The sequence below is a fragment of the Notamacropus eugenii genome, chromosome 5 (genome assembly GCF_028372415.1).
Source record: "Notamacropus eugenii isolate mMacEug1 chromosome 5, mMacEug1.pri_v2, whole genome shotgun sequence".
Classification (NCBI taxonomy): domain Eukaryota; kingdom Metazoa; phylum Chordata; class Mammalia; order Diprotodontia; family Macropodidae; genus Notamacropus; species Notamacropus eugenii.
In genome coordinates this window covers 15,491,923-15,517,821 of record NC_092876.1, presented here as the reverse complement: position 1 = coordinate 15,517,821, position 25,899 = coordinate 15,491,923, and the positions used below count along the sequence as shown (strand labels likewise).

The following is a 25,899-nucleotide window of genomic DNA, read 5'->3' as shown; positions in this document are numbered from 1 at the left end:
GGACCATGAGAGTCAACCCCAGCATGTGCACCATGGCATGGTGGCCATGAAAACTGCCATCATGTAGATCTCCAGCAAAGGCCATCACCCAAAGAGTTGAAGAATTTCTCAGCAAATATATAAATTATCTAATTTCAAATAAAAAGGAAACAAAGTATGCTAAGACATTATGGTGTATTTCTCCTGTCCCAAGTCTGGAATCAACATATACAGGAGGAAATACTTCACCTCACCCTAGCTGTGATGGAAGTTTGCTCAGGACTTCAGATCCAGTATGTGTGAGCAGAGGAAAGTTATTAGTTTAAAAAAGCTATCAAGGAACATCAATTCATCCTTTCAAATAGTGTCCTGTCAAATGCTTTATCCTGGGGAGTGAAAATTCTTCATATTAATGGTATTAAATGCTATATTGAACAAAAGAAAAAAAATTATCTGATCGAGAAACCAAGGACATCAGTAAGAGAGGTGGGAATGTGATTACGTATTCATAAAACAAAAACAGGAAGGCTTAATAAGCCATTGGTAGAGGTGGAAGATTGAATCCACCATTACAGACCATATAACCTTCATCTGTCCAATATTTCTCTTATAAATGATTCCATTCCTAAGCCCTGAAGTCTTTTTGATCTGGATAAAACATATAGTCTACAGAAACAAACACATGCTAAACAAAGGAGCAGAACAGGCTGTGAAATTAATGAAGGTTCATGCTCTGCCACATAACCCCATTTCAGAGAGAATAAGAAGAAGGGGTACTGCGAGTGCTATGCTCAGAGATATGAGGTGCTCCAGGCCCATCTTCTATGTGAACAACACAAACTTTGCACAAAGTATTCAGCATCAATTCCTTGATGATATCCTATCCAAGTTGGTGTATAACTTTGTAGAATACAAAAGCAATATATCCAGAACAGTAAAAGACAATATTTGATTTTTGCCCCCATCATTGGAAATACTATTAAAAGGAATAAACCTGAAAAACAACTAGAATTGCACCATTTTTCCCCGAATGACTCTCAGGGAAATATTACCAAACAAGTGATAAATACAGAATTTCCAGTACCAAGAAAGCAGGGATCCTTCACAGAAGGTTACCTTCAATTCAGAGCCCATAGATTTGCTTCATGCAATCCATGTCCTTACAACTCAAAAAGCAAACATAGAGAGCATTTGGATTATAGAAAATGTCATACAATAAATCCAATGAAGAAGGGCATTCATCTGGATTTGGAACAAATACCTCTGAATAAAGATATGCATGTATATACTCCTGAAGTTTCTGACCATAAAGCAACTATAAAAGAAAAAGACTTAGAACTAAAAGCAGAATGCTGCCAATATGTCCTAGAGAAATTTATGCATGTTTCTGATTTTGACAAAACAGACAAAAACTTGTCTCAACTAAAATGAAAGTCAGGTATTACAGTTTTTTTTTCAGAATTATGTCAGAATAAAAAAAGGCACTAGTTCCCCACATGCAACTTATTGGTCAAGCCAAGATAATATACTGTAGTCATCCTGGTAAAGTACCCAAAGAAGAGGATGTCAAAAGTACAGTTTGCCTTCTGGGAAACTGCACCACAAAGTAAAAATATTGTTTGGGAGAAACAATAAAAAGAAGTCAGCAGAAGAATGTCAAATTATATTTAAAGAAGAAAGCAGATTTTCCTGCTACGAAAGAAGAAAACAGTATTTGTAGTTCTCCAATTCAGTCTTTAATAGAATTATTTCAAACCAGTGAAAAGAGTTCTGAGTTTCTGGGTTTTACAAGTTATTCTGAAACCACAGTCCAAGTGATATGTTAGAGATTTGAGAGGAATAAAAAGGGAATAGCTTGTTGTCCATGTTTCTCTCTTCCCCATCTTCATCCTCCATGTTTACTGAGTTTTGGAGTTTTTTTGTTTTTGATTTTAATTTGTGTTTTTCACAAATGGCGAGGATTGTATGCCTGAATATGTGTGCGTGTGTATCAAGAATTTTATATATGCCTATATATAATTTTTGTTTTATTTTTTGTGTCATCTTTTAATAACTAACTGTATATATTAAGAATAAAGATGATTATTAGTATTTTCTTAAGAATTAAGTAGTTTTTACATATATAGCCTATATTGAATTGCATACCTTCTCAGTGGGGATGGATGGGGAGGGAAGAAGGGAGAGGAGTTGGAACTCAAAGTTTTACAAACAAATATTAAACATTGTTTTTACACGCAACAGGAAAATAAGAAATACAGGTAATGGGGTATAGAAACCTCTCTTTCCCTATAAGAAAATAGAGGAGATGGTGATAAGGGAAGGGAGGAGTGTGATAAAAGGGAGGGCAGATTGGGGGAAGGGGTAATCAGAATGCATGATGTTTTGGGGTGGGGGGAAGGAGAGATGGGGAGAAAATGTGGAACTCAAAATCTTGTGGAAACTAAAAATAAATTAATTAAAAAAGAAATATATAGTAATGACAAATGTCAAAAAAAAAAAAGAATTCAGTAGCTTTATGTAAGTAAATGCAATTGAAGTTAAGGTGTCTGCTACCTCACATATTGTGTATCTAATTGTTCAATAAAACTTTCTGAATGAACAGTTAAATATAACTTGCACTGCAGCAAAATGACTTCCACTGGAAAAGGCAATTTTGAGTAACTATAGAATTCATCTAAAATATTAGTGTCCCAAATGTGAGTGTTACAATTCAAATTATTTAAATATTAGATGTGGGACAACATGCATAACACTGAAAACTAGGAATCACATTAAACAAGCATGTTTAAAAATTACAGTGTGCACATGCATGTATGCTGCTTCAGGAGCTGTGTTTGGAATCTATTGGGCTATGTCCCAAGGTATGTCACATCCATTTGATTTTCTTATGAACTGAGTGTATGCCAGTACAATAAAAAAACAAAAAAGGCTCCTTAGTGGAAAAAAAAAAAGAAAGTTCCTTGGAAGTGTTTTAGGTCCTTACATTGCTGTGAAAGGCTAAGTCAATCAGAAACAGTCCTTACTCCCTGTGACTGTTACTGTGTATAATGTTCTCCTCTTTCTGCTCATTTCACTCAGCATCATTTCATGTAAGATTTTCCAGGTTTTTCTGAAGTCTATTTATTTGTCATTTCTTGTAACACAATATTACTCCATAATATTTTTATGCCCAAATTTGTTCAGCCACTCCCCAGTTGATGGGCATTTCCTCAGTTTTCAGCTCTTGGCCATCACAAAAAGAGCTGCTGTGAGTATTTTTGTACATGTGCAAGCAATTTCCATTTTTATGATCTTTTTGGGATACAGTCCTAGAAGAGATGTTGCTAGGGCAAACGAAGTGCACATATTTATAGCCCTTTGGGCATAGTTCCAAACTGTTCTCCATAATGGTTGGATCAGCTCAGAGGTCCACTAACAATGAATTAGTGTTCCTACCCTGCCACATCATTTCCAACATTCATCATCTTATTGTTTTGTCATGTTACCCAATCTCATATGTGTGATATGGTACCTCAAAGTTGTTTTGATTTGCATCTCTCTAATCAATACTGATTTGGAGCATATTTTCATGCCAAATCTTTTTTAAAGATTATCTATTTCTTGAGGTCAGAGACATGATTTTGTTTTATCTTTGTCTTTTCAAGGTCAATTATTGTGCATGAGACGTTACAGAAGCATAATGTATATCTGTTAAATGAATGGATGGCTTTGCAATCAATATTTTTTTTGTCTCTGAAAATGAGAATTTGTGTTATCATGAGTACAGTGTTTTATGAGTACAATATTTTGTTCACTTCTTGTCCCAGACATTGAATAAGGTTGTTTTTCAGTTCTTTACTACTTTCTCTTTATGAGTCATTTTTTTTTTTTTGAGATAGGAGGAGAGATCACAGAAAAGAGGAAGTCACCAGATTCTTCTATTGACATGATATCCTGTCTTTAGCTGCATTTGTCTTTTAAATGACTGATTATTTGACAAACTAAGCACAAAGAGGGTGGATGGGGCAAATGAGCCAAATGCATAAAACCACCAGATCTCATTGAAGGATCAGTTTTATAAACAGTTGCCAGAAAATTGAAAATGATATGGGATGCTCCTCTGAAGTGCATCTGGAGTTAGATCTCTACCAACTCTGAGAGGTGGAAAAGCTTTAAGAATTAAATTACCTATGTAGAAAAGTGAGGTGGATGGTTGAAGCCCATTCCTCCAAATTGCCACTGGGAGTGGCAGGGATTTCCGAAGGTATGCAGTAACAGAAATGGCTTTTCACCAGCTATGGGCAATATAAAAACCTGTGGTCAGTGTGGTGGAGTGAGGAAGGGTGGTGCTAGCACCCATGTTAGTCTTAAGTGTTAGAACAAAAAATTGCTCACAACATTTTCATTTTTATATGAGAGAAATGGAAAAAGAAAGAAGGAGAGGGTGAGAGGAGAAAGAAGGAAAGGAAAAAGGGAGGGGAAAAGAAGGCAAGTGAGAGGAAGACAGAGGAAAGAAGGAGAAGGAGGAAAGGGAAGAGGAGAAGGGAGGGGGGAGAAGAGAGGAGAGGGAAATGGATGAGAAAAACCTTTACCTTAGCAATTTGAATAAGACAATTTTATGTGGATAAGAGAAAACAAACATCAATTTCCTTACACTTACAGAGGAAAGCTGACACTTGGAGCCTAAAGAATCCTCTGCATGTTAGGAACAGTAATATAGACTGATTGTAAATAGGTATATGGATCATCTTGCAGTAGCCATGGTTTGATCGGCCTTACTATGGTGTGCAATCATGAAAAAGTCACTGAAGACCTCAGAGTCTCTGTTTTCTTTTCTGCAAATTCTGGAGTTTATTATTAAAGAAGATAATATTTGTAATGTGTTTTGCAAATCTTGAAGTGCTCTATAAATATTATTGTCATTATTACTATTATTCTAGCCATATGAGGAAACTTCCAGTGCAGAAACTTCCTTCACCAATGCCAATCTCCTTCCATTAATGACTTAGTAAACAGAATGCAATTCAGGAGGTACTTGAAACATGAGGGTTAAGAGGGTTTCCCAAGGTCGTAAAACTAGTCGATGTATAGAGAGGTATTTCACTCTGGATTTTCTTGATTCCAACTCTAATACTCTGTATAATCTGCCATATAACCTCTATCTGTTTGTCAAATCAGGAATAAGAAGCCTTACAGGACAGAGTTGGGAGGCTAGTTGGGGTAAGAGTACTTTGAAAATGTTAAAGTTCCATGTAGTTATTTTTATAATTACTTTCTATAAACACATTTTTCCCTCTTCCTTCCCCATGTTTCTAATCCAAAGTCTAAAACTCAGTGTGCCAGAGATCTCACATTGCCTATTGGCTCTTCAGTATGTTTATATGGGGAATGTGGGGGACATAGTGGTGTTGGTGGTCGTGAAAGTGAGCCAGGTAATCTAGTTTACAGAATGACCAAAAATGACAGAAATTTGGCCAGGACCTTGATATTCCACTTTAGTTTCACTTTTTTTTTTTTTTCTGATACCTAGAGGATTTGCCAAGCAGCCTGAGGGTCTTAGGTAGTGAGGATAAAAATGAAGATAGAGAAAGGAATGGATGGATAGGGATAGAAAAAATATGGCTGTGACTAAATGGGATTTGGACATGGCACCCTCCTTTCAGAACTGGGTTTGAATGGGAGAAAATAAATGTTAACCACGGATGCAGAATGAAATATACATTTGGGGGCATGGCCAAAGTGAGAATTTGTTTTTTTTTAAAACTACATATTTTTAATAAGAGTTTTGGTTTACTATTTATTTTTTCATTTGTGGAGAAAGTGGGGAAGAGTGACAAATGTCAGTTAAAAATACATTAAAAATAGAAAAGGGGAAATGATGATGAATTTTACAGCTCCTGGGCTGTCAAATCCTCTTTCAAAATAACCTTACCACAAATACAAACATGCTGGAGGAAATTCTGCCTTGAGACCCTACTTTTCTAATTGATGACTACCTTTCCCAGCACAGTATTTCAGAAAAACTCAACTGTGCTTCACTCTACTCTTTTCTCTCTGGCTCTATCATCCTCAGTTATTGTGTGACCTTCCACTCCCCTGCTCCATTTCTAGAAGCATGAACTAAGGTTCATTCAACTTTGATTAGATTAGTTCCATTTTTTTTTCTGAGTAGAGTGTGGCAATCTACTCCCAAAAGACCTCCCATCATTCCTATAACTTTCTGGATGAAAGTGGTCTTCCTCTCAACAGAAATATGGATGCGTTATTTCATCCATTAACATATTTGCTCCTTGATGGCAAGATCTACTTTTCTGTTCTGTTTGTATTCTAAACCCTTAACACAGTATTTGCCAACTATTAGGCAGTTAATAAATGCTTATGACTGATGGACTTTAAAAATATTTGTTTCCTAATTCAAGAAAAGACTACTTGCTTTTACTTCAACATGAGGCGGATATGATGGTTTTCTGACTAGATTTAAGGAGTTCCCAGTGAGCAAGGACTGAGTAAAGTAGAAGATGTTGAAACTAAAATTAAGTAGATTCTTAGGAGAGCAACCGGGGAGATTACTGGGGAGAGTTCACAGATCTAATCTACTGCCATTAAATACAAAATCTCAATCAAGAAGAAACTCAAGTTGTTTAGGAACAAAAGAGTAGTCATATACTTTTTCTAGTCTTTTGGGTAGATAGAATCCCAAAATTTATATCAAACCACCTTAGAGGAATTGAAAACTTATAAGTCACTGGAAGAATCTTAGCAAACAGCAGCACAAAATCCCTGAAGCTTGGCACAAAGCACCCTCCATTCTGGAAGCAGAGTCCTACTATAACAAAAAGTTAAAGGTAAAATAATAAGCTGAGGAAATCATCAAGCAACAGAAGAAACCTAACTATAGAAAGTTACAATAGTAACAAGGAACATCAAAACACACACGAAGAGGAAGATAACAAAGTCAAAGATCTTATATTCAAAGCCTCCAGAAAAAAAAAAAACAAAACAAAAAACTAAAATTGAATTGGTCTCAGGCCATGGAAGATCTCAAAAAGGATTTTGAAAATCAAGTAAGAAAAGTAGAGGAGAAAGTTGGGAAGAGAAATGAGAATAATACAGGAAAATAATGAAAAAAAATGAATCAACAGCTTGGTAAAGGAGGAAAAATTACTGAAGAAAATAGAATGTTAAAAAAAAAAAACAAAACAGACTAGACCAAATGGTAAAAAGTTGTCCAAAATACCAATGAGGAGAAGAATGTCTTAAAAAGCAGAAGAGGTCAAATGGAAAAAGAGGCACAAAAATTCACTGAAGGAAAAAAAAAAACTCCTTAAAAATTAAAATTTGTCCAGTGTAAAAGGAGGTACAAAAGGTCACTGAAGTTAATAATTCCTTTAAAAAAATTATAATTGGGCAAATGGAAGCTAATGACTTCATGAGAAATCAAGAATTAATAAAACAAAATCAAAAGGATGAAAGAAAAGAAGATAATTTAAAGTATCTCATTGGAAGAAAAGCAACTGAACTCAATATTTGATCCAGGAGAGATACTTTCAATATTACTGGGTTACCTGAAGTCATGATAAAGCAAAAAAGACAAGACATAACTAAAAAAAAAAGCATATATATATATATATATATATATATATATATATATATATATATATATATATATATATATATATATATATATATATATATATATATATATATATATATATATATATCAAGGAGAACATAGTAGAACTAAAGGCTATAATAACAATTGAAAAAATACACCAATTACCTCCTGAGAGAGATCCCAAAGTGTAAACTCCCAAGAATATATATTTTGTATTATATACATGCTTATATATAAATATATGCACATATACACATACTCATACACACACACATATATGTATACATATATAGATTTATACACACATCTATCTATCTGTCTGTCTATCTATCTATCTATCTATCTATCTATCTATCTATCTATCTATCTAAATAGATAAATTCCAGGGCTCTCACATCAAGGAGAAAATACTGCAAGCAGCTACAAAGAAATAATTCAATAATTATAATTCAATTAATTCAATTATAATTATAAATATATATAATATATATAATTATATATATTATAATTCAAATAATTCAGAGATGGTGCAGCCACAGTCAGGATAACAAAAAATTTAGCAACTTCTACATTAAAGGACTAGAGGGTTTTGAATATGTATGTACATACATACATATATATTATATATATAGTATATACACACATATATATACACACACATATATACACATGCATATATATACATATATAATTATGGTATATACATTTACACACACACATGTATATATGTATACACATATAGAGTGCACAGGTGTGAACTGAATATGAAGGGATGATATCTACAAAAATACAATTAAGAGATAAGGGAGGAATGTACTGTGAAAAAAGGAACAGGTGATGTAGAATGGGGTAAATTATTTCACAGAAAAGAGGCAGGAAAAAGCTTGTGCAGTGAAGGGGAAAATGGGGGATGTGAGGGGCACTGAATGAACCTCACTGTCATTAGAGTTTGTTCAAAGAAGTAGCAAACATACTCAGTTGTGTATAGAAACTTATCTTCCCCTCCAGTAAAGTAGAAGGGAAAAGAGATAAGAAAGTGGGAAAACAGAAGAGAGTGCAGAATGGGGGAAGGGATAGTCAGAAGTGAGTTTTCAGAAGGGACAGGGTGAAAGAAGAAAGAGAATAGAATAAACTGGGTGGGATGGGATGGAGAGAAATATAGTTAGCAATAGTAACTGAAAAAGGAAGTGGGAACAAGTTTCAAACATGCAGAGAAGTGAGTCAAATGTATAAGAATTAGACTAATTTCCCAATTGATAAGTGATCAAAATATATGAACAATTTTCAGATGAAGTAATCACTTTGCCTACCATTTTCAGAAGAGGGTAGGGGAGGGGCAGAGAAGACAGAAAAATTTGGATCTCAAAATCTTTTAAAAGTTAATACTAAAAACTACCTTAGCATGTATTTGGGGAAAAAATAAAATACTATTAAAAATAATGGCCACTAATTCTTCTCCAGGTCCATTATGCTTAGTTACCCCCATATATCCTTTTGTATGACATGGTCTTCCATTCCCTCACTGATATGTAAATCAATGAGCCATAATTTCCTCATCTGTAAATAAGAGGGTTACACTGCTTCTAATATCCCTCTATATCTATGATGCTAAATAAGATCCATTTTTATCACCCTGCCCTAGATTTTTTCAAGATTCTATATGTCATTCTGAGAGTATCCCACTCACCTTTCATCACAGTACTCTGGGTATAGTCTGAGTGGGGTATGGTACAGTAAGATCATCACCATCTGTATTTTCAACATTGTGCCTCTTTCAATCCACATGAAGATCTCGGCTGTGTTTGGGGCCACTATCTCACCACATTGTTAACTTTGCAAGCTTTCTGTCCACTAAAACCACCAGAGCTTCAGATGAAAAAAATCAAGGTGATATTTCCCCTGTATGCTTTATTGAGCAACATTGGCATAACACCTAGATTGGTGCTCACACTTGAAAAAGATGTTTTCTCCTTTTGCCAGCTTTTGGCTGAGTAAAGCTTAGAAGGAGAGTTTTCAGGAAACTCTGGGGAGAGGAAATACAAGATATGGAAACAAACATTCCCTCACTGATATGTAAATCAATGAGCCATAATTTCCTCATCTGTAAATAAGACATTCAGCTCCAGCCATCCTGACCTGATTCCTTCATCCTTGTATGTGAGATTCAGGACCCATTTGTTCCCTATCTTCTGGATAAGGTACCCACAGAAATTTCGGGCATCCATGGAAGAAGGGGTTGTGACAAAGGAATAAAAAACTGAGTAGTTACATCCAGTAATTCATTTAGCAATGCATGTAGTTGCAGAGACAAACCAGGTTCAAGGTTCTAAGTAGCCAAGATTAATAACATTTGATTTCCACACTGTTAACATAAACTTTGGATGAATGAAAAACATAAAAAGCAATATTTATGAAATGAGACACCTGTTTTCTTATTGGTGGAGAGGATCAGGAGACATTGCAAGGAGGAGAGGAAGAGTTTTGTGACATTCCTTAAGTTGGGTGACCACTGAAAGGGGGAGTAATCTGTTCACTTCTCTAAAATCAGGTGATTTACAGTTGACACAGCTTCACAAAATGATGGATAAAGAGAAAGTGGAATCTCATTCTATTTTCAATGTAACAGGTAGAACTATGTCCCTCTGGTGGGTCTATCCATGACTTTAAGCACCATTTCCCCCTTATCTTCCTCACTTAGCTCCCAAATGTTCACTGAAACCTGATTACAGAATGGTGGAATGCAATCATTGGAAGGGACATCAATAAGGATGTGCTTCAGCCAATTCATATCAGGACTTCCCAGTACAGCATACCTGCCAAATGACCATTTTTCAGGACAGCAGTCAAGTCTCTATGGGTTATCAGATTATACATTCTAGAGGGAAAAATAAATTCTCATGTTGATCAGTTTCCTGGATTTCTGAAGATTCTATTTTTCCACCATGGAAAACTCATCTTACCAGGGATATCTGGTGACAGAGGCTCATGTCTAACTTCTTAGAGACCTTTGAGACCTACTGGGAACAGAATAGAGGCATGGAAGTGTGTCTTGGAAAATCAAGGTCTGGTCTTCCAAGAAAGTCGTTATCCCTTTTGTCTAGCCTCAGCCTCAGCCTCTTGAGTTCCACTGAGGGAACATGTGTCCTAAGAAGGGGTAAGGGGATCTTGAAGAAGGGGAGATTCTCCTCTTCAATATTATTTTTCACTGTGGACCAGCCACATATAGAACACCCCCCAGAAGATAATCCTGCCTCCCCTGCATACCCAGACTCTGTCCTGGGCTTGAGAGAGAGAGAGAGAGAGAGAGAGAGAGAGAGAGAGAGAGAGAGAGAGAGACAGACAGACAGACAGACAGACAGACAGACAGACAGACAGAGACAGAGACAGAGAAAGGGAGAAGCAGATACATGACTTCCATTCTGTACTATCTTTAGTTGCTTCTTTCCTCTAAAACCTATCTTCCAGGGGCAGCTGGGTGGCACATGAATAGAGTACCAGTCTTGCAGTCAGGAGAACCTGAATTCAAAACCAGCCTCAGACAGTTGACATTGCTAGCTGAGTGAGCTTGGGCAAGTCACTCAACCTCATTTACCTCACCTCCTTCATCCAAAAAAAACCAAAACCTCCTTTCCAAAGGTCTGCTCAGATCCTCTTCTAGGTCTCCAGTAAAGCCCTTGAAGCCACTAGGCCAGAACAGGGAGGTGAGTGCCTGGTACACACTTTTTCTGGGCAGACTGTGGGAGGTAACAGGGCTAGAAGTTGGCACAGGATGTAGCAGAAGGAACAACTGTCCCCACAGACACTTAGGCAAGTTGGTCACACCCCAGCCCACACTTACTCATCAGGAAGTGGAGAAATCAGGGCCTTGTTTCCATTTTTCCTTATCCTGCAACTTCTCCAAACCCCAGAGGGCCCATCCTCTTCCTTGGTGCAATACTTCTTTCCCTCCTGTCCCATCTGTGGGTTGTTACTGTACAAACCTTGTTCTGGAGAGCACATTCAAAGAGGTACATTTACTGGAAAAGGTCCAGGTGAGAGTCATGGCCTGACTGGGCCAAGAGAGAAGAGGGCAGGAGTAGAGGAATGGTGCTAAATTCTTATTGTAGATAAATCAGGGGAAGGAACTGGAAGTGTTTGAACAGGCTAAAGTGACTGGGGATGGGTGGGACATGAGGACTACCTTCAAACGTGAGAAGAGCTTTCAGAGGAAGCCCTAGGGTCCAGGTTTGTTCTGGGAGACCCCAGGTGAGAGAACTAGGACCAAGGTGGGGAAAGTGTGAGGGAGACAGAATCCACTGAAGGTAAGGTGAGAGTTGTTCAACGATGAGTCAGGCTGCCTTGTGTGGTAGTGAGCTCCCTGGCCCTGGAATTCTTCATAGGGATGGTGAAAAATCACTCTACATTCTAACTGTGAGGGAGGACCAGAGCTTAGTTTCATCTCTCACTGAACGCAGGCTTCTGGTTGAGGAACAGTGAATCTCCTATGTGCCTCCACTGGGAGGACATGATCAACTAACCAGCAATGATTCTAAGTATGGAGCTGAGCTGACCTGACTGGGGTGAGTATCTCAAATGTTCATCATCTCTGTATAAGGAGTCTGGCCCCAGGACTCTACTGATAACTGCTTTTCCCCAATCTAACCCATCCTCCACAGAGCTGGCAAAGTAATTTTATTGAAGAAGAGGACTGACTACATCATTCCTTTACTCCATGAACAGCAATGGCTCCCTGTTGCCTGTAGGATAAAATAGAGACCACTGGGTGGAGCTTTTAATACCTTTCAGAACTTGGTCTTAAAATATTTTTCTTACTTTGTGATTCATAGCTCCCCTTCCTGTGCTCTAAAGTCTAGACAAAGAAGTCCTTTTTCTCACACTGATCTCCATCTATGGTCTCCATGACTTTACAAAGATCATCTCCCTTGGCTGTAATGTGCTTCTCTGGGCTTTGAACTCACAGACTTCTGCTCACATACCACTTGGGCCAGAAAGCCTTTCCTGATTCCCCAATGGCTAGTGCTCTCCCTCTCACATGTGTGTCTAACCATGTATAGGAATTTATTTTGCATCAATTCTTTCAAAATTTATTGGGCATAAACGTGCATGTGTGGACTTTTGTCTCACCTGAGAGAGTGGAGAACTTCCTGTCTTTGACTTACATGCAGTTAACTTAGAAGCCTCCTAGTATTAGTGATAAAGAAATATTTGATGATATGCATCAGATAGGACCTGGGACCATCTGGCCTATCATCTTGCATGGGGGCTCATCACCCTTAACCACCTTTTTCATAGAACTCATAAGCACAATGACCCTGGTTTTTGGCCTGAAAATGGCTGACAATCCTCCATTGGATGCGTCCACTTAGGATTCTGAGTCATAGCCTGAAACCCTGGTCCTCAAACTTCCTTCTATCATGCTTGTCCATTTCAGACTCCCTCCCTTCAGTGTCCCATCCAGGCTGTCCCCTACTCTTGCATTGTGCCCTCTAGAAGCCCTGTTCTCTTCTTAACAAATTGTCCTTCACATTGGAACTTTGACTTCTGCCCTGAAATCTTTGCAAACATATTTTTGTATTGGCATATACTAACCTATATTCCCCTATCCCCATGGAGTGTAATCTCTGTGATATTCCAGACTTTCTCTTTTCTCTTTGTAGTTCCAGCATGGGGCACACAACAGGTCACATGGTAGGAGTTTCATAAATGGTCACTGATTTTGAATTGGGACTTATCTATCTGCAGGTTGCATGCCTTATGAGGCTCCTTATCAGGAAAGCCCTCAGTGATGATCTAAAGGGACACAAAGACAGTCAACTCTGCTCCCACAGAAACCCCCAGGTAAAGGGTCACCTCCAGAGATAGTTGCAATACTTGAGCAAGCTGCAAGCAAAGGAGGAAAGACTGCAACTGGACATTCCTGGGCTAAGCATTGATGCCCCTTGGGTGATCTAAAGAAGATGCAGTAATGGAGATGTTTAAGTATTTGGAAACCAGGGGACCTATTGTCTACACTGAACTCCTACAACACATGGTTTCAGCTTCACACCCTCACTGAACTTGGAGTCAGGAAGATGTGAATTTGAATCCTGCCTCAGATTCTTACTAATGTATGAACCTGTGCAAGTCATTTCACCTCTATCTGCCTCAGTTTCCTCATCTGTAAAGTGGAAAGAAAATCAACATCTATCTTTGTTGTGTAGATGAAAGGAGATAATAGATATAAGATGCTTGACAAACATGAAAGTACTAAATGCTGCTAGTCAGAATTATGTTGTTTGTTTAGTATTACCAATAAAAAAAAGAGGGCACAGTATGACTCACTCAGTAAGAATACCAAATAGGGAGCAAACACAATGAGTGTATGGGACTAAGTTTGGAGGTGAGGTGACACAGGCGCCTTTAGCCTTGGTGTCCAGTCTTGGTTCTTTCAAAGTGAGACTTTCATGGTGGGGCCCTGGTTATTGCCTGGGAAAATCTGGTATTTTAGGCCCTGGTCCCCTTCAGTGGTCTTCAGTATTAGCTAGCCATCAGATTCCCTGGTCCTGTCTGGGCTACATTTACCTTAAGACACCCTGATCCCCTCAGATGTTTCTTTTCCTTTTTTATTGATTAATTAATATTTAGTTGTGAACACTCACTACTGCAAGATTTTGAGGTCAACATTTTCTCTCCATCTCTCCCCTGTGACCAGCCCAAGAGATAATGCATTCCGATTACCCCTTTGCTCAATCTGGTTTCCCTTCTATCACACCCCTCCTTTCTCTTATCTCCATCTTCTCTATTTTCTTGGAGAGCAATATAGATTTCTATACCTCATTGCTGGTATGTCTTAGTTCTCAGTTGCAAGTAGAAACAATATTTAACATTCGTTTTTAAAACGTTGAGTTCCAACTTTTCTGCTTTCTTCCCTCCCCACCCATCCAGAATGACAAGGCAAGCAATTCAACCACGATTATACATGTGTAGTGATGGAAAACACTTCCATAACAACGTCATGCTGTGAAAGACAAACGATATTTCCCTCCAGCGTATATTGTCCCTCATTTATTCTGTTCATTCTTTTTACCCTGTCCCTTCTCAGAAGTGTTCACTTCTAATTACCCCCTCCTTCTATCATCCTCCCCTTCTATCATCACCCCCTTATACCTTTCCCCTTAGTTTCCTGTATGGTAAGATAGATTTTCATACCAAATTGAGTGTGCATGTTATTTGCTCCTTAAGCCAAATCTGTTGTTAGTAAGGTTCATTTTTTCTCTCTCAGCTCCCCCCTCTTCCCTTCCATGGAAAAAGGTTTTTGTTTTTTTCCATTTTTATGTGAGAGATAATTTGCCCCATTCTCTTTCTCCCTTTTTCCTTCTCCCAATATATTCCTCTCTCACCCCTTAATTTTATAATTTTTAGATATTATCCCTACCTATTCAATACACTCTCTGCACTCTGTCTCTATGTATATAATTTCTCAAACTACCCTAACACTGAGAAAAGTTTTAAGAGTTACAAATAATGTCTTTCCATTTAAGAATGTAAACAGTTCAACTTTAGTAAATCCCTTATGAGTTCTTTTTCCTGTTAACCATTTCATGCTTATCTTTATTCTTGTGTTGGAAAGTCAAATTTTCTATTCAGCTCTGAACTTTTCATCAAGAATGATTGAAATTGTTCTATTTCATCGAATCTCCATTTTCCCTCCCACGTATTATACTCAGTTTTGCTGGGTAGGTGATTCTTGATTTCAATCCTAGCTCCTCTGACCTCCAGAATGTATTCCAAGTCTTCTGATCACTTAATGCAGAAGCTGTTAGATCTTGTATTATCCCAATTGTGTTTCCATGATACTCTAATTGCTTCCTTCTGGTTGCATGCAACTTTTTTCTCCTTCACCTGGAAGTTTTGGAATTTGGTTACAATATTACTGGAAGTTTTCCTTTTGGAATCTCAGGAGGCAATAAGTGAATTCTTTCAATATCTGTTTTACCCTCTGGTTTTACGATATCAGGGCAATTTTCCTTGATAATTTCTTGAAAGATGATGTCTAGGCTCTTTATTGTTATTATTATGGCTTTCTGGTAGTCCAATAATTATTAAATTGTCTCTCTTGGATCTATTTTCTAAGTCAGTTGTTTTTCCAATGCGATATTTCAAATTGTCTGCTATTTTTTCTTTCCTTTTCTTTTGTTTTATAATTTCTGTTTTTTAATAAAATCATTAGCTTCCATCTGCTCCTATACAAATATTAAGGAATTATTTTCTTCAGTGACCTTTTGGACCTCCTTTTCCATCGGGACAATTCAGTTTTTTAGGGCATTCTTCTCTTCATTGACTTTTTAGATCTCTTTTGCCTTTTGAGTTAGTCTACTTTTTAAAGCGTTATTTTCTTCAGCATTTTTGAGGTCTCCTTTATCAAGCAGTTGCCTTATTTTTTATGATTTTCTTGCCTCCCTCTCATTTCTTTTCTCAATTTTTTCTCAATTTCTCTTACTTGAATTTCAAAATCCTTTTTGAGCTCTTCCATGGCTGGAGACAAATTAATATTTTTCTTCTAGTCTTTGGATGGAGGCATGTGGTCTTCTGTTTGTATATTTTGGTCTTTCTTTTCACCAAAGTAAGATTATATAGTCTGATTCTTTTTTCTGGTTTTTGCTCATTTCTCCAGCCAATTACTTGATTTTTCATCTCTTTTTTAAGGTAGTTCTCTGTTTCAAGTGGGAGTGGAAGGTGCACTCTCAGTTACTTGATCCCTCCAAATATGTAGCCCTAGAGCTCCAGAAGCAGTGAATGTAGCTGCCCTTGCTGCTGCTGCCCCTTCTCCTCCATACCTGCTGCTGCCCTAGGACTGGGGCCTGACTACTCTACTTTCTCACATAGAATTCATAAGTTTTTTTCCACTTACCTTCCAAGTTGTCTTCAGTGTTTGGGGTCATGAAATCTGAAAACCAGCCTAAGTCCCAGTGATCCAGTCACTCCCCCACCACAGGCCTGCTTAGGGCCTGTCTGTGTTGTGTGGGCAGGTGATTCTGGACAGGACTCTGCTCCCAGTGGGGTACAGTGGATCCTTCTTGTTGACCATCCAGGCCATCTTGGGCTAGAGATTTGCTTCACTCAGTCATTCTGTGAATTCTGAAGGTCCAGAATGTGTTTAGAGGCATTTTTTGCAGGTATTGGGCTGAGTTTAAGGGGATAGCTCTAGAAAGTGACTGCTTATACTCTGCCATCTTGACTCCACCCATATCCTCAGATCTAAGCATTGAAGAACCATGATCCTTCATTCATCACCATAAGAAAGGAAATTGTGGGCCCTGAGATTAGGGGTGTAAGGCAGCAGAGCTGGCCACCACATCCTGGGCCAGCCTGAAGTCCATCTACTTTTTCCCTCAGCACAGTTGAGGTTGGGCAACCCAGGACAGAGCTGAAGACCGAGCATGGGACACACAGGCACTTCCCTGATCTACATAGGTGAGTATCCATGGTCAGACATGGGGCGTGAACAATGTTGTGACAAGGTCCTTGGCTCGTGACACTGAAGGACAGGGAAGAACCTAAGGAGGAGACAGAACCATTGGAGCAGAATAGGAGCCCAGGGTCTCCTCAAACTAATCTTCCTTCGTATTCTGTCCAAAACAGAATTAGGGTTTCATGGACTTTGGTAAGAGCTGGGAATAGGTCAGTGTGGGCTGGAGGAGAGGCATCTCTAAACTGAGCTTCTCTTACAGGACTGTGTTTGGACTGGGCAGCAATGGCACAGATGGGTAAGCTGTTCCCAACACTATTGCCCATCTCCTTTTCTTTGTTGTAATTCAGTCCCCACAGTAATCAGTGAGGGAAAACATGACATTGGGATGAATAGATGGCGTGATTTAAGGTGGAGATTCAAAATTCAGAGCTGGAAAAAAAACTGAGGTGAGAGGAATGCCTGGAACTCTGCACTCTGTTTCCTTCTCAGATCTGCTTCCTAGGCCCACTCTTTGGGCACTCTCGAGTCCTGTGGTCTCCAGGGGAGCAGACATGATCCTACGGTGCCAGGGCCACCTGGGGAGTGACAAATTCCAACTCTGGACAGATGAAGAGTTCAGGGAGGAGCAAAATGCCTCCTGGCAACAGGCAGATTTTTTGCTCAGAAATGTGGATGACTTGAAGGATGCCAGAAGCTACAGCTGCCGCTCTGGGCAGGGACCCTTGTGGTCAGAGTTCAGTGAACCCGTGGACTTGGTGGTGACAGGTGAGGGGTTATTAGTCTACAACCATCCCTGGTGGAAGGAAGCCAGTCCTGAAAGATGAGCTCAGGCCCCTCTCTGGGGAGTCACCTACATAAGGGACAAACCTTCAGACTTGACTACCTACTTCCCCTTGCAACCCCACCTCCACAGGTTCAAGGAACTCCTGGCTCAGCAGCTCACATTTTAGGAGCAAAGATAGGGTTGTAAAATCTTTCCTTTAAATAAGCCTGTGAGAAGGGCACATGTACCACAGTTTTCCTTTTAGAGATGGGAAAACGGAGGCTTGGAAAGGAGGTAAAGTGATTTGAAGACATTTAGCCCTTTACTGTCATGGCCTAGGTTTGAACCCATAACACTCACCACCAAATCCATAGATTTTTCTATATCTGATGATCCAGTGATGAGATCTGGGCTTCTCCTCTCTCTGAAGACACGCAGAATTTGGGAGAAGGGGTGCACCCTTCTGTTGCTCCCTTTGCTCAACAAACTACTCAGATTCATTTTACTGTCCTTGAAGAAGCTGATGGCAACACGTCCAGTTTTTTCTCTCATTGGCATCTGACTCAATCACCTCTCTCTGCACCCCACCACTCTGCCTTTGCTCACAAAGTTTCTCCTGCCTGCAACAGCCTTCCCACCTTCATGCATCATATCCTGCACATTCTTAAAGCCTAGGTCAGGTCCTGGCTCCTCCAGGATGCCATCTCTGATTGTATCAAGTGTCAGTGTCTGGGCTCTTGGCCTTCCTAGCATGGTACCTATACCTCTCTTGTGCTCCTGCTCTAGTACTGCTGACCTTTCCACCACCCAGGTTGTCATCCATCTTTCCCCATTTAGAAGGCTGTCCGCTACAGGGGGAAGGAGACTGAAATTCAGAGCTTGTGGTATAGAATCAGATGTCTGCCCTATCATGTCCTTGGTGGGTGACTGTGGGCAAGTCCTTGACCTCAGTTCCCTCTTCCATGACATGAAACTCATGAGCTGGATTACCTAGTGAGGCCATTTGAGCTCACACCCTTGTGATCCCTGAGACTATTAGCTCCCTGAGGGCAGCAGAGGTGGAGTCTTCCCTAAATCATCAATGAGCAGGAGGTACCTGATGTATAGGTATAGACTGAGAGCAGCAAAACTAGACTAAAGCAAGTTACTAACAAAGCTATCTAGAGGGAGCTCCCTCACTTTTCTGCCAACCCAACTTTGGCTTCAGTGAGGGGTGGAGATAGGTGACAGGACAGAGACCTGGCACCATGTATCAGTGTAGGGATGTGGGTAGAGCCCTGGACCCAATCAGGGTATCACTCTAACCTCCCCATGCATAGGGTTATTGGGAGGACAGAGCTTTGCAAATCTCAGAACTTAAAAGAAAGATCTGAATTTGCCAGGGGTGGTGCCTCAGGATCATGCCTCAGTGCAGTAGGCCCAGGTGGGAGGGACTGAGCTGGGGCCTTTGGAGAAGGTGAGAAGAGGGACAGATGGGGGGAGGAAACCTACTTCTTCTCCCATCTCTCTGTATATTCACAGGTTTTCTGGGCCCAGAAATCTTTCTGAGAGAGACCCAGGAGCCCAGTTACCCAGCCATGAGCAGACCTACCTCCCTCTTCTTAGTTCTGTTTCAGGGAATGATTTGAGGAGACTTGGGGGGAGAGAGCAGGTCCCTAACTTTCTTTCTCCTTTTATAGGAGCCTTCCTCAAACCCTACATTTGGCTCCACACGTCTGACTCCACATTATACTCAGGAGAAACAACTACCATCAGGTGTGGCATGTCACGACAGACATCCTTTCAGGACTACAATTTTGCCCTGCTGGAGGCCAAGAGCCTGGAGCCCTTGCAGCAACAGAGTGCTGCCCAAACCTGGGTTGATTTTTCACTTCCATCTGTGAGACTTGAGGACATGGGGAGCTACAGCTGTATTTACTACAAGAACAAAGTGCCCTACAGTGGGTCCCATCCCAGCAATACCCTGGAGCTGACTGTGCTAGGTGAATAGAAATGGGAACCCATAACTGTTGATTCGATCCCCTACACACAGGCCCATACAGTGATGGGAAAAATATAAAATCCTGGAAATTTTGAAGGCATGGTTTGGGGAGAGGCTGGAGGAGACCCTGCGACCCTCTCCTGTTCTTCATAAACTCAGCCTTGATTCCCAGGATAGTAGGGAAGGCCCTGACAGAAAATGAGAATAGAGGCAAGATTGCTGTTGCCCCTCTCATTAAGGGATTAGAGGAGGAGCCTCAGAATTGACATTTGCCTTTGACCTTTATTTCCCCTTTCATCACAGGAAAACTCCCTAAGCCCACTCTATGGGCCCAGCCTGGCCTTGTGGTGGCCCCAAGGGCGAATATCACTCTCTGGTGCTCAAGGCCCAAGCTGTTCTCCCTTAAAGAGGTGACTTTCACTCTGAGGAAGACTGGGATCCAGATACCCTTACCACAGAAGACCTCAGCAGATCTCTGGACTAGCTTCTGCCTCCCATCTGTGAGACCTGAGGACACTGGGAGCTACAGTTGTACTTACAAGGAAAAGACAGGGTCTGCTAGAGAATCAGAGCCCAGTGAGGCCCTGGAGCTGGTGGTGCCAGGTGAAGGGGGGTATCACTCTGAGGATGATCGCTCTGCTCTCTGCTCAGTCAGTGACCTCACAGAGATAAGGCAGGGTGTTTACACAGCCAACTCTGCCCTGTTGCCTGTGAGGACTCGGGTTTTGGAAGATATGAGGCATTTCTCTTGTGATCTAGAGTTTTAGGAAGGAAGATGATGGTGAGGAATGAGTAGGGGGCTAAAAGAGTCACAGAGACCCAGAGCTTCAAGGGGCCTTGGAGGTTCTTGAAGCCAAACTTTCCCTTACCAGTGAGCAAAGGCCTCGAGAGAGGGAAAAAAAAAGATGTTTCCACAGTTATACAACAAATGAGTGACTGACCCTGGAAATGAGCCTGGGCCTTTTCTGTCCTGGACCATGATCTGAGGTTTCAGGCTGAGTCCCGGGCCTATCTGGGAAAGGTCAGATGAAAAGGGAGGAGTCACACTCTTCCCTCCCTTGACCCATGAAATGAATGAGACCATAGATTGGTTACACTCCTTCAAATGTGAAAATTTCTTTAGATTCCTATTCCTAGAGCAGAGAAGAACGAAGAGATCTTCTATTCTAAACCCCTCATTTCTAGAAAAAACTGAGGTCACAGAGGGCCTCAGAGGCAGAGCAAGCACTTGAAACGGTTGTCCTGACTTGCAGTCCCATTTTCTTCCTCTCTTAGGATCTTTCCCCAAGCCTTCCCTCTTCGCCTTCCCGGGTCTTGTGGTAGAGCCCAGGATGCATGTGACTCTCCAGTGCAGACAACCCCCTCAGACATTCCGCAGTGGCCTGATATTCACTCTGCTAAAGGTGGGGGCCCCTCATCCCTTGCAGAGCCACAGTCCAGCTGGGACCTCCGCTGACTTTCCTCTCCTGTCTGTGAGTGCCCAGGATGCTGGAAACTACAGCTGTTTCTACCATGAGAGGATGTCTCCATACCAGGTGTCTGAGCTCAGTGAAGTCCTAGAGATCTGGGTGACAGGTGAGGATACCTCCAGTTCTTTAGGGCATAAAGTACAACAATGGGAGTCAGTTATCAGGAGACAGTCTAGGAAGGGCATGTTGTTTGCGGCTCTTTTTAGCATCATGATGTACAGGTTGTGGCATACATTCCCAATGTACTTGAAAGGCACAGGTGAAAAGATGAACCAGCTCAGGAGCTACTCCAGACTCAAGGGATAAGGACTAAAGGGGAAAAACTTTCCTTTATTCTTAGTAACCTAAGAAAATATCTGAAGTTTAGCACTGATCTTTCTTAAGAGAAGGAGATTTTACAAACAGGAAGAACAAAGAGCCAATGAAAATTGTAGGTAAGGGTCAGTGGTTCTTCAAGGCCTTTTAACTTCTGCCTCCCCCACCACACTGTAGAAGGGCCTTGAGGGTCTCAGGTCTCTGCTTGGTTTTCCAGATGCTCTCCCTAAACCTTCCCTCTCAGCCTGGCCTGGGCAGGAGGTGGCCTCAGGGACCAATGTGATGCTCCTGTGTCAGGGGCCTTCATGGAGTTATAGATTCATTCTGTACAAGGAGGGGAGCATGAATACCACTCAAGTTGAGGCCCAGTTCCTTTTGACACATGTGACCCCCAAGGACTCTGGAAATTACAGCTGCAGCTATCAACCTGGCACCAATGACAGCCTCAGGATGCAACAAAGTGACCCTCTGGAGATTAGAGTGAGAGGTGAGAGGAAGAAACCCACAAGACCCACTGGAGGGTGCCAATAACCATTCCTACCCTCAGTCCCTACAAGGAGATGAAACCAGGGCCTTGACTGTAGGCAAGAGACAGTGGATGAAACAATGGAGGCATGGTTCTCAATTCCAAGCCCATAGGGACCAAGGGTATGAGCTAAGATATAACTTTCTTCCCTTGCTTCCCTATGCCTCACCTATCTCCATTCTGGTTTGACAATTTCTCATCCTAATTGTAAAGGATGAGCCTTCTCTGAGCAGGATTTCTGCCAAACTGTGGGATGTCAGGGGAGATGTGTGGAGGGAAAATCTAGGGATAATTATAGGTAAACTTTAGAAGTCCCTTCAGGAGAGTGATTGATGACGAGCCTTCTCTCTCCCCAGCTCCTGCTTCAGTACCCGGCAACACCGTCCTCATATCCCTCAGCTGTATCTCCTTCGTCCTTATCTGCCTTCTCCTGTTGGCATGCATCTGCCATCCATCAACCCCTATTGGTGAGTATAGGGGAGAGGGTGAAGACTCTGACTCCATGTCTCCTTCTGGCACTTCCCTGATATTATTTCCTTTCCCATGTTTCCCTCAGCAGGGTCCTTGCATAGAGAAAGCCTTGGGAGGTAAGAAGACTCAGCTCCTACAACAGTAATCCCTTATTTCTTCCTTCTGATTATTCCTGGCTTCTCTGCACTGGTTAGAGCTCCTGGTGGGGAGAAGACACTCAAGGAAGCTGCCATAGTGACCTATGTCCTCTGGTGCTACTTCCACCCCCTCTCTCTACAGATTCCTCTGCTGTCCTTGTGTTTCTCATTGTGTCTGCCTGCCCCATCACCTAGAGGCCCCCACAGATGAGTCACTAGGTAAGTTATGTGATTGAGAAGGGGCCAAGGAAAGGTAACATGCTCTGAGATATCCGAGATATTTAAGCAGGATGGAGGTAGTGGTCTTGGGAGCTGGTGGAATGATAGAACCTTTCCTGTTCCTCAGATACAGAAGTGGCCAAAAACACACTGAAGGAACCTTCGGTGAGTTAGTCTGTCCCGTCCCGTACCTGGAGGAGGAGCCTGTCTTGTTCTTGACCCCAAGTTTTAAGCACAAATTATGGGCATAAGGTTGAACCACTTCTCAGTGACTTGTTATTAATTCTTCTCCTCCCCCAAGGCAGGGATTATCTACTGGGGATCACTGAATTTCTTTGAGGTTATTTTTAAAATATTTGAATAACTGTCATTTTATTTCCTTTCTCAATAATTCTATGGAGTTTATTTCCTCTAATTAAAGGCATGAAATTGAAAAGGCATTTATAAGATTCATCAGACAGGCTGTTCAAACTTTCATGACACAGGAAAAGATTAGAAACTCCAGTTCCACTATCATTCACTGTTCCCTCACCCTTGTATTTCTCCTTCAGGTCCCCATGGCTGAAGACCCTGAAGGAGTGACCTATGCTCATCTGAACTTAAAAACCTTGAAGAAGAGGCAAGGAGACCCCAAGGAAAATTCCACAGAGCCTTCAGTCTATGCCACTGTCTCCTTTGACTGAGAGTTTGAGTTCTTCTCTAAAAGAAATTCTCTCTCTTCCTCTTTTCTCCTGACCACATTTCATCTGTTTACTAGTATGTATTCCTCAGATTCCCACCACTCAAGAGGCATGATATCTATTGTAAATATCTGTTTTGATCTAGAGTTGTACAGACTAGCTGCATCTGTTTATGATGAGAGACGTATAAGATATATCCAGAGTAGAAAGGAAGGAGGTAATAATCTCAGACAGAAAAAGGCTCCTGCACTGGGATTGGAGCTGAGTTTTAGAGGAAACCAGACAAAACAAGAGGCAGATTGGTAGGAGGATAACATTCCAGGAATGTGGGACAGCCATCATGAAAGCCTGGAGCTAGGAAGCTCTTTGTGTAAAGCTAAAAAATTGATCAGTCAATGTGGCTGACTCTTGGAGTGAGAGGAAGGACATAAAGTGTAAGAAGCCTGGAAAATTAGGAACGCTGAAACCTCCAAATTAAAAGAGAAAGAGGAGAGAGAGAGAGAGAGAGAGAGAGAGAGAGAGAGAGAGAGAGAGAGAGAGAGACCAAGAGAGCATGAGAGAGCATGGAGCAACAGAAAGAGAGAAGGGAGAGAGAGAGAGAGAGAGAGAGAGAGAGAGAGAGAGAGAGAGAGACAGAGAGAGAGAGAGAGAGAGATTTGTAACAAATAAAGAGAGTTAAGTAAAATGCTTTCATATGTTTTTGTACTTTGGGTCCCATTACCTCTCACTCAAGCGTTTAGTATTATGTTTTATCAGAGACCCTCTGAAGTCATGACTGGTTGTCACTTTGTTCAGAATTCTTAAACCTTGTGATTTTTTTTTTCCTTTACAATATTTTCCTTGTATAAATTATCCTTCTGGTAACACTTCCTTTACTCTGCATCAGTTCATATTACCCAAGATTCTCTGAAATCATCCCATTTTCAGTTTTTGAGGTGCAATATTATTCCTTCACTTTCATTTCTTGTTGGTGCTGCCATCCCCTCATTGTGTTAAAGGATAGTCCCATAGGTTCTTGGTCTTTTCTTTTCCCCCTTTCAATGCCTTCCTCAGTAGGAAGATAGGTGTGCTAATGAATATATTCACACCTTCCTATTATTTTCCCCTTTACCCATCCCACTCCAATCCCTGCTTATTCCTCTATTGAGTTTGTTGTGTTTTGACACAAAACTATTTATGTGCATGTATTTAACCTTTATTTGTACACTTTAGATAAAGATGAGGTTCATTTGCTGTGCACTCCCCCACTTCTTTCTGTGTTTGCATACTCTTTCCTCATGCACTTCAAATATGAGAAATAACAATCCCTTCATTCCTCATGTCTGCACTAATATATTCCTTCTACCATCCCTTCTCTCTCACAAAACCATTAAAATAATTTGCACCCAAATCCCGTGATTTCTTATTTATTTGAACTCATGAAGTTGCTGAAGAGGCACTTCTTTCCTTCCTTCCTCTTTTAGTGTGACAGATAGTAGAGCAAAAGCTAGCATCTTTGCCTCAGTTATCTCAAAACTTCCTCCACAATGATGAAGAAAATACGTTAAACCACAGTCTGAGAAAGAAAAATCACAGAGGGCCATTTTTTCCAGTATGGGAATCACAGAATATTAGCACTCCATCATCATCATCAAGCCCCTTCCAATTAATCAAGTAAATATCCAAGTTTCTATTTACTCTCAAGTTGCAACTCAAATACTGTTATTGTTTTATTTTTTATTTTTTTGTGCATGTGTGTGTGTGTGTGTCTTTCCCCTCTTCTATTAAAGTCACCTCCACACACCCTTTTCTTGTATAGGAATGTAGTCAGCTTTACAAAGTAATTGTGAATTGTAAGGTTAGATGTTTTTTAAATACTTTATTTGTAAATCTACTCACATTTAGTTGAAGCTCCTACATCTTTTGTGACCCAGACTTTGATCCCCTGGTATTTCAAAATCTTCTTTCTTTTCTTTTTTATGTTATATCTATTTTACTTTTAATTTATAGAATGAAATAGGCGTTTCTGTAACAGTATAATAAAATAGGATTGCACATAAAACTGCAAATCTATCATACATAATTTATTTTTCATTTTAAATATATAATAATTATGTGATTTTTCTTCCTTTTATCTCCCTCCATCAAGAGATGGTTACTATAAGACAAAAATATGCATATATATATGCACACATGTAAAATCATTCTTTCCCTGTTTCACTCCATTGGTGACTGGGAAGGCACAAGAGTATTGTCCACTTTCCAAAACCTGAGCAAACATGCTATCATGAAACTGATGTTCAATACTGATGAACTTCTCTGGGAAGCCAAATTT

At 40.4% G+C, this 25,899-nt stretch overlaps 1 protein-coding gene and 1 pseudogene across 10 annotated transcripts; both read left to right on the top strand.

Annotated features, from left to right (window-relative positions):
- The window catches only part of LOC140507357 (protein DBF4 homolog A-like), a 37,723-nt pseudogene extending 21,375 nt beyond the window's left edge, over positions 1-16,348 (top strand).
- LOC140503505 (immunoglobulin superfamily member 1-like) lies at positions 11,470-24,417 on the top strand. Of its 10 annotated transcripts, none has more exons than XM_072607551.1 (15): positions 11,470-11,604; positions 12,028-12,132; positions 13,316-13,411; positions 16,954-17,026; positions 17,284-17,319; positions 17,514-17,789; positions 19,467-19,769; positions 20,072-20,371; positions 21,044-21,343; positions 21,770-22,039; positions 22,435-22,545; positions 22,638-22,665; positions 22,829-22,905; positions 23,033-23,070; positions 23,457-24,417. In XM_072607551.1, the coding sequence occupies exons 4-15, from the start codon at positions 16,993-16,995 to the stop codon at positions 23,586-23,588; spliced, it is 1,905 nt and encodes a 634-aa protein (XP_072463652.1). In that variant the 5' UTR covers positions 11,470-11,604; positions 12,028-12,132; positions 13,316-13,411; positions 16,954-16,992; the 3' UTR covers positions 23,589-24,417. The 10 variants fall into 10 exon arrangements, with proteins under 10 accessions (XP_072463652.1, XP_072463646.1, XP_072463647.1 ...); XM_072607545.1 differs by having other exon boundaries at positions 22,635-22,665; XM_072607546.1 differs by having other exon boundaries at positions 16,949-17,026; positions 22,635-22,665.
- The last annotated feature ends 1,482 nt before the right edge of the window (positions 24,418-25,899 follow it).

What these genes read in the sequence shown, in the direction of transcription:
- LOC140503505 (XM_072607548.1), top strand. Translation starts at nt 16,993, where the DNA reads ATGGGACACACAGGCACTTCCCTGATCTACATAG. An exon ending in CCTGGAGCTGGTGGTGCCAG is followed by an intron (nt 20,372 to 21,043) that starts GTGAAGGGGGGT and finishes TTCCTCTCTTAG; the next exon opens with GATCTTTCCCCAAGCCTTCC. An exon ending in CCTAGAGATCTGGGTGACAG is followed by an intron (nt 21,344 to 21,769) that starts GTGAGGATACCT and finishes TTGGTTTTCCAG; the next exon opens with ATGCTCTCCCTAAACCTTCC.